This window comes from Elaeis guineensis, chromosome 12 (genome assembly GCF_000442705.2).
Source record: "Elaeis guineensis isolate ETL-2024a chromosome 12, EG11, whole genome shotgun sequence".
Taxonomy (NCBI): Eukaryota; Viridiplantae; Streptophyta; class Magnoliopsida; order Arecales; family Arecaceae; genus Elaeis; species Elaeis guineensis.
The window spans coordinates 80,072,399-80,080,313 of NC_026004.2; the positions used below are offsets into that span (position 1 = coordinate 80,072,399).

Genomic DNA, 7,915 nt, shown 5'->3' on the forward strand with positions numbered 1-7,915 from the left:
TCTCACTTTCCGAACCCCAGACTAAAACTCTAGGAAACTCATCGGAAACCTTGCATCCACTTTTCTTTCTTTTCTTTCTTTTTCTCTTGAAAGGATATGGACTTCTTTCTCACGCACAAGACTTCTCACGCCCCAAAATTTTTCTCCAAAAATCTTCTTCTTGCACGCCCCACTCTTCTCCTTCTTTTATAACAACGTCAAACGTCTTATCCAAAAGAAAGGATAAAGATGATAATTGCACATTTGAATTCAAATCAAATTTTGAATTCAAAGGGACACCAACTCATCCCTTATCCACTAAAGGTGTGAGCATGGCTTAAATTATGCATAGAGTAATTTCATGAGAAATATTTTCTCATGTAATAAATGGAGTGTAAAAAAAGAGATAAGGTGCAAAGATTGATTGCCCATTCAAATTCAAAATTTATTTTGAATTTGAATGGCCAACCAATCATCCTTATCCATTCATATGGCACATTAAAGTGGGGCATGAGAGGGCTTGGCGTGAGAAAAAAAATTCATGAGAAGTTCTTCTCATGAATTCAAATGGGTGCAATGGAAGTGAGGTGGCGCATGGAGATTGGGTCAAGGTGGTTTAATTATTTAAACCAACCTAATTGAACCAAATAAATTAGGTCCAATTAGACTAATTTAAACCTAACTTAATTAGACTTAATTAGGCTCAATAAAATCCTAATCAAATCAGAAATTGACTAAGTCCAACCCCTGATCAAATCAGAGATCAAACCATCTTGACGATTAGGTCAACTCTTAACCTAATCGGGTCAAACCCAACTGAATCCAATTCAATTAGACTTGATCCAAAAATAATTACTCAATCAAATTGAGTTAATTAGTGATCAAATCACTAATTAAATCTCTCATAAATACTGAGTCCAAATCCTATGGGCAATCGGCATCAGAATTCATCGATATGTAATCCTGATCGAAAAGTCCCAACCAGTGGGACTCTTGACCCTGGTACCCATAATATGTGGAACTCATGATCAGAGAATCCTGATTCTCGATTATTGAGTCTCAAATATGTAGGATTCTACATCAGCCATCAGATCAGATAGGAACCTCTAATGTGTGTGATCCCGCAAGTTCGAACCTAAGCCGGTAGCACAGGAATCAATTCCTGTACTAATCGAAGTGACCATCTAGCAATGGTACCCGATGTCCGGATAGGTCGAAGAGTCACAATCACAACACTCAGAACCTACATGAATATGGTTACTATATAATTCATCCTTTTGACCCCTGTGTTTAGGACGACTCAGGATTAAATATCAACCCTGATCAGATCATCCGAATCGTACTCAACTCAAACAGTCCTATGACTCCTCATAAGGACTATCCTGGTCAAGATTTTACTAAATTGAAAACGACTGTACACAGCTCTTAAACTGGAGTGGTCAATCCCATCTTGACACATGCAATGACAAGTCAAGTACTTGACTACACCCAGCAGCCTTCCGTCACTGAATTAAAAATTTAGGTAGTCCAGTGCCTAAGTGCAGTGAGTTGCTTGCAAGTCACAGTGACGGTCTTAGGTCGGAGGGATATTTATACCCATATTCTATCGGAGCAAATTTGACAGTAGAAATAGCTTCGGAGTCGGTCACGTTCAGTGCAGATGTACCCTTACATCTCACCTGTATGCCATACCAGTGTCTCCACACTCATTAGTTAAGAGGACAACCAACCTATATGGCACACAATGACCTATGCTTGATAAACGTTATCGTCCTTGGTAACAACGTATCATTTGGTCACGAACAGATTTAAGGACTAAACGACAAATCCTCCTTTGTCGAGTCTAAATAGTTCTAAGAACTTTACCACAACATAGGAGTTTATTAGAAGATGAAATATTTTATGATAAAAAATATCAAAATATTTTTATTAATTCATAATTCATGTACAAATACAAAAAATGAGCACAACCGTCAACAGGTTGACGATTGGCTTTGGGACACTATTCCCAATATGAGGCTCACGAATGGAGGGCTTGATATCATTCTGATAGTTGATGAAGTTCTACAAGTAGCCTCGTTGGATGAAGGCCTCTATCTCCCTCTTGAGCTGATAGCATTCTTCGATGTCCTGACCATAGTCTTTGTAGAAGTGGCAATATTTCGATCGATCCAATCAAGACTGCATTTCACGCTCAACTTTCCAGGCCATTAGAGGATGTCTTGGTTCTTGATCTCCATCAATATATGCCTCTAAGATGCATTCAGAGGCATAAAGTCCTTGAATCGCCCAAGGCTTCAAGAATGATGGGGCAGCTTCCCACCAGGCTTGTGCTTCTTCGATGGGGGCTGAGTGATCCTCCCTAGCCCTCTTTCAATTTATCTTCTCCTTTCACTTCTCCACCATCCCCTTCTCATCGGTGATATACTCATCAGCTCGAGTGAGGAGCTCAGAGAAGTCACAAGGAAACTTCTTCGAAAGGAAGAAATAGAAACTATTTGCTTTTAGCCCCTTCTTGAGTACTGGCATCGCAATCGAGTAGTCCAGATTGTAAACTTCCAACATGACCACTTTAAAATAACTCATATAGCTTTGGAGAGATTCTTCATCTTCCTGCTTGATAAAGAAGAAGGCGTCAGTGCTGTTTCTCCACTTTTGGCTATTTTGAAACTAAGATACAAATTGACGACTAAATTCCTTAAAGGAGTGGATGGAGTTCAATTGGAGTCGGATGTACCAAGCTCAAGCAACATCTTGTAGAGTGACAAGAAAGGACTTGCACAGTAGCACATTCGATACTCCTTGTAGCATCATGAGGGCTTTGAAACTATCTAAGTGATCGTAGGGGTCAGTTGTGTCATCGTAGACTCCCATGGGTGGCATCTTGAAGTGATGAGGGATCGGTTCCTCTATGATCTACTCTAAGAAGGAAGGGCGAGTAGTGAACAAAGGCTTTCCTCCTTGAGCAAGCTGATGCTGTCTGAGAATCTCAAGGTATCAGTCCACCTCCTGGATCTTTCAATCCAAATCATTGTGTCAGTTAGTCCTCCTTTTGGGCTAGCTACTCGCATATCCACTTGCAGATGAGTCTATAAGGAAGAAGAAAGTGAAAGAAAAGAGAGAGAGGAGTAGCTTCACACTCTTTACCTCATTCGCTAGCAAAGAAGCAAGAATGGCAATCGAGTGAAACTCACTTAGGGCTTCGATGGGCAAATCGGGCACCCCTGGGCCTTCCTTCTAGGCTGACAATGTGTGACTAGCCACTCCATCGGAGGCTGCTTGAGGGAGGAGTAGGATCTAGGTGTGTCAACATCAGGTGATCGCTTGGTGTAGGAACAAGTGGATGAGCCGCTTGCTGCTAGCCTTGCATCATGGTGATGAATGCCTAGACCTGCAGTTGAAGCCGATGGAACTACTCGAAGATGATGGCCAGGATGGTCGATGCCTCCAAGATGCTGAGATCTTGGTTACCTTGGTTGGAATCAATGGGTTCCATTGGTACCTCCGGAAGAGTGGTGGATGTAGTTTCTATGGCCTTATTGTTCCTCATACTCGATCGATGGGAAGAAGAAAACTCGACACCTCAAATATGGGTCTTACCCTTCCTCTAGCATCAATCTATTACTATCGGGGAGATGATCTGGTTTAAGCTACTGAGCTGAAATCAGGAAGAAGGAAGGCAATGGTCTCTACATGGCTAGTCGAGATCTTCAAGGTGCGCGTGAGCCAGCGCCTAGTCCTCGATTGGTTCCTCAAGTCGGATCCTACAAAACCACCAAAGATAGGAGAAGTTTTCACACCGGATGGAGGGTTTTCGATGGTGGATCCTCCAATACCTACGTCAGTCTTTCATGGAAGCAAACAAAAAGGTCTGAGCTTTCGAGTTGGAATTGTAGTGATCAGGATCGAGTATGAGGTGGAATGGATGTGATGGGGTGGTGGAATATGGAGGTCTGGCAAGTGCCAAGTGGTTTAGAAGGTGTTTTGGTGGAACAAAAGATGCTCAGAGTTTAGTGGGAGAGATGAACCCAGTGTATAGAATCCGTCTCTGAGAGATGGCATGCAAAGTAAGAGTTTACTTATTTAAATGGTCCGAAAAATTTAGAGTTTATAGATGAGGATGGGTACCTATCATCGGAAGGACGCACTATTTCTTCCCCTTAGGGGCCATGGAGGTACATCTAGGTTGTTAGGGAATAACAGCTTGTGCGTCCTGATTTTATTAGAATTGAATAGTGGAGGAGCGAAATTGACAGTTTGTCGTCTAGCAGATGAAAGGCTCCGAAATTTCTTTGGTGCAGTTGTGGGAGTCTATATGGTGGTGATTTATTGGCCGTTCTAGCATCTATCAATAAGAATATGCGTAAAGCCACTATTGAGGTGCCAGCACCATGATGGATGAAATATCCTGGATGTATCAAAAGCCATATAATATGTACTTTGAATAGATGTGTGAAATCCATGCATTGGGATGCACTACTCTATACACCTCCTTGTGCATCAAGGTAGCATGAATCATTTAATAAATAGTGTGGCTCGGCTCTTTGGCCTAATCCGACAGTGGTGTTATGCCTCCAATCCAAAACCGCAAGCTAGGTATGCTACAATTGCCAAATATGTATATAAACTTTTTTAAAAGTATTACAAGGCTTTCATCATGATATCCTAAACAAAGTAGTAGAATAAATTCAAAACAACTAATATCCAAATAATATTAATTAATAAATCCAAATGAACAAGAAATATTGAGAATGTTTGTTCATAAATCTTGCATCAACTATTCTTTAAACACTGATTTAAATTTTTAAAATATTTCTAATATTTAATTATGATAGTAATACTAAATCTAAGTTATGTCAGTATGGTCAGCTTTTGCTTTTAATTACACGCCCAGAGCGGCAACCCCATTCATGACCAATTATCTGGATATGTAAAGAAAGAAAAAAAATCAGATAATGAGCCCAATAACTTAGTAAATAATATATATCTTAATTAATAAATCCAAATGAATAAGAAATATTGAGAATGTTTGTTCATAAATCTTGCATCAACTATTCTTTAAACACTGATTTAAATTTTTAAATTATTTCTAATATTTAATTATAATAGTAATACTAAATCTAAGCTATGTCAGTATGGTCAGCTTTTGCTTTTAATTACACGCCCAGAGCGGCAACCCCATTCGTGACCAATTATCTGGAGATGTAAAGAAAGAAAAAAAATTAGATAATGAGCTCAATAACTTAGTAAATAATATATATCTTAACTAGATAATTTATATAATAATTTAAAATATAATTATTTGATAATCCAATAAAGTTAATGAGCTGGCAAGTCAATTGGCGCACGTAGTTGAGATGCAAAGATGGCAATAGGTATAGGGAGAATCAACTGGGCTACATTTAAATAGATTTCCACTTATATCTATATATGTTTGAATTGAATGATGGAATTCTATATCGATGATCCGAGCAATTAGATATATTTTACTATATCTAGATTGCTTACATATAAAAAAAATTATATGATTTAGAGACATCCAATTTATACATCAAGTAGTCTAAAAATAAACTTTCTAAATAATACTAAATTATATATATATATATATATATATTAGAGATTTTAAAATTATCTAATTTTTTATATTGAAGTAGTTTATAAATAATAAACCATATCAATAATTTAGAAATATGAATATAGGTCCTTCATTGTCTAATATAGATCTAAGTGGATCTAAATGAAAATTTATTAGAGTATAATCAAGCTTAGTTTTTTTCTGCTCTCCCCATATAACCGACTATATAATAAAAAAAATTACCGACTCTTGCTTTTTGCATGCGTCCACCGAATTTGAGAAATAAAAGAATCTCATCCTGTCAACTTGAATGCATGTAGCCGAAGGAAATGGACAGAGTAATTTGATATAAAAGGACGACAGAAAGTAGAAAAATCTGGATATTTTTTTTAAAAAAAATAGGAGATTTCCTACCCAGCACGTGCAATCATCCAGAGTTATATATCCAAGAGTTTCAAGATGTGGACACTCAGAAAACAAAAACAATAGAAGTACCTCTGAATCGGCTGCCACCTGCCAGACTCCCAACTCGAGAGCATAAATTCCGAGTATACTCCCTCATCTCTCCCGTCTCGCTTTCAGCTCCTCTATATTCACCAAAGTAATCTACGATTAAATTAATTATTCCACCCCCACGAGCTCTCTTCCCCACACCCCCACTTCCTCCCTCCCTTGATTCCTCCTCCACCACTTTTCTTTTTAGCTCCATCGACGCACTTGCAGGTCTTCCTCCTTCCCTTCCCACAAGTGAAAGAGTCGGAGAAAGGAATGAAGGTACAGTGCGATGTGTGCGGAAAGGAGGAGGCGGCGGTGTTCTGCTGCGCCGACGAGGCGGCGCTCTGCGAGCCCTGCGACCGCCGGGTCCACCGCGCCAACAAGCTCGCCGGCAAGCACCGCCGCTTCTCCCTCCTGCCCCCCTCCTCCTCCTCCTCCTCTTCCCCTTCGCACCCCGTCTGCGACATCTGCCAGGTTCCCTTTTTGAGCCTTCCTTTCTCCTAAATGTTTGGAATTATTTCTGTAAGTCTATGAGAATTTTGGTGAAAAGATTCGATTTTGGATGAAAAGGAGTAGTTTTTGGGGGCGTTGGGACTTGCAGGAGAGACGGGGATTTGTGTTCTGCCAGGAGGACCGGGCGATTCTCTGCAGAGACTGTGATGTTCCCATCCACGGCGCCAATCATCTCACCATGAAGCACAATAGATTCCTCCTCACCGGCCTCCGCCTCTCCTCCGCACCCATCTCCTCCTCCTCCTCCTCCTCTTCTCCGGAGGCAGAGATAGTTGTGGCCGGTAACAACAACAGTGATCACAGCAACAAGAGCGTTCTCGAAAAGAGTCGAGAAGAGGCCTTGTTGGCGGATGATTCGGTCTTGTGCAGCAGCGATAGCAGCATCAACACCTCCACCTTCGCTGCAGCCGCCGCCAACCAGGCGGGAAGCAACAGCGGCGCCGGCGGCGGCAGCAGCATCTCTGACTATCTCATCAAGATGTGCCCCGGGTGGCGCGTCGAGGACCTGCTCGTCGACGACGCCGCCGCCTCCTCCTTTGCCGCGGATGGTTTCTCCAAGGTCTATGATCAATTTCTCTTTCTCGACCGACAAGGAAAACAGGAAAAATTGAGCCTTTTTTTTTTGCCTGCAGCAGATGACGATGGACGAGATGCTGCCGTTCATGGAGGCGGATCTGGAGGGGGCCGGGCTGGAGGCGGTGGCGGAGGAGTTCCCCATCTGGGTTCCCCACGTTCCCCAGATCCCGCCGCCGGAGCTCCCAGCCGTCCCCCCCGGAGGTGGCGCCGCCACGGCCGGCGTCCATTACCAGCCGTGGGTTGCGGCCAAGGATCTAAATTCCACCCACCTTCTCCACGGGGCGAAGGCTGCCGACCGGGAGCGGTGGAGCGACGACGCGTTCACGGTGCCCCAGATCGCCCCCGCATCGTCGAATCCCGGCAAGAGACCCAGGCAACAGCAGTCTCTTTGGTACTACTAAGAGGCTGGCTCTGTACTCGCACTTAATATTTCATACAATCTCCCCTTTTTCTTTTTTTGTGGCTGCTTGTTGTGGTTTTGGTTTTGCGTTTTTTTTTCTTTCCTGTGTATAAATTTGCTGATGTTTTTTCTCTTTTTTTTTTAATAACCGGCCAAGTGCCCATTTCTGTTGCTTCTTCTTGTTCTACTTCTTGCTTGGTCTCTTTATTTTTGGAATTTTCCTTGCTTGTTCTCTGGTGGGAGTTTGTTTTATGGCTTCTAAACGTGCTACGACTGAGAAGAAGAACAGTATTGGGCACATGATCTGGTAACGGGTCTCCATCAAATCATACATTGGTCAAATTATAGGAGCAAGAGATGTCTCTCTCGTCCTTGAT

The 7,915-nt window shown here is 41.9% G+C and overlaps 1 protein-coding gene across 3 annotated transcripts; it reads left to right on the plus strand.

Moving 5' to 3' along the window:
- The first annotated feature begins 6,042 nt into the window (after nucleotides 1–6,042).
- LOC105033327 (B-box zinc finger protein 21) lies at nucleotides 6,043–7,712 on the plus strand. 3 transcript variants are annotated; one of them, XM_010908081.4, is made up of 3 exons: nucleotides 6,043–6,523; nucleotides 6,620–7,121; nucleotides 7,195–7,712. In XM_010908081.4, exons 1-3 carry the CDS (start codon nucleotides 6,339–6,341, stop codon nucleotides 7,537–7,539), a joined length of 1,032 nt encoding a protein of 343 aa, XP_010906383.1. In that variant the 5' UTR covers nucleotides 6,043–6,338; the 3' UTR covers nucleotides 7,540–7,712. The 3 variants fall into 3 exon arrangements, with proteins under 3 accessions (XP_010906383.1, XP_010906384.1, XP_010906385.1); XM_010908082.4 differs by having other exon boundaries at nucleotides 6,047–6,523; nucleotides 7,198–7,712; XM_010908083.4 differs by having other exon boundaries at nucleotides 6,048–6,523; nucleotides 6,651–7,121.
- Nucleotides 7,713–7,915: the final 203 nt, after the last annotated feature.

Bases quoted from the DNA above. Each gene is read 5' to 3' on its own strand.
- LOC105033327 (XM_010908081.4), top strand. From the start codon at position 6,339: ATGTGTGCGGAAAGGAGGAGGCGGCGGTGTTCTGCTGCGCCGACGAGG. The intron at 6,524-6,619 runs GTTCCCTTTTTG...TTGGATGAAAAG, and splicing joins CCGTCTGCGACATCTGCCAG to GAGTAGTTTTTGGGGGCGTT. The intron at 7,122-7,194 runs GTCTATGATCAA...TTTTGCCTGCAG, and splicing joins CCGCGGATGGTTTCTCCAAG to CAGATGACGATGGACGAGAT.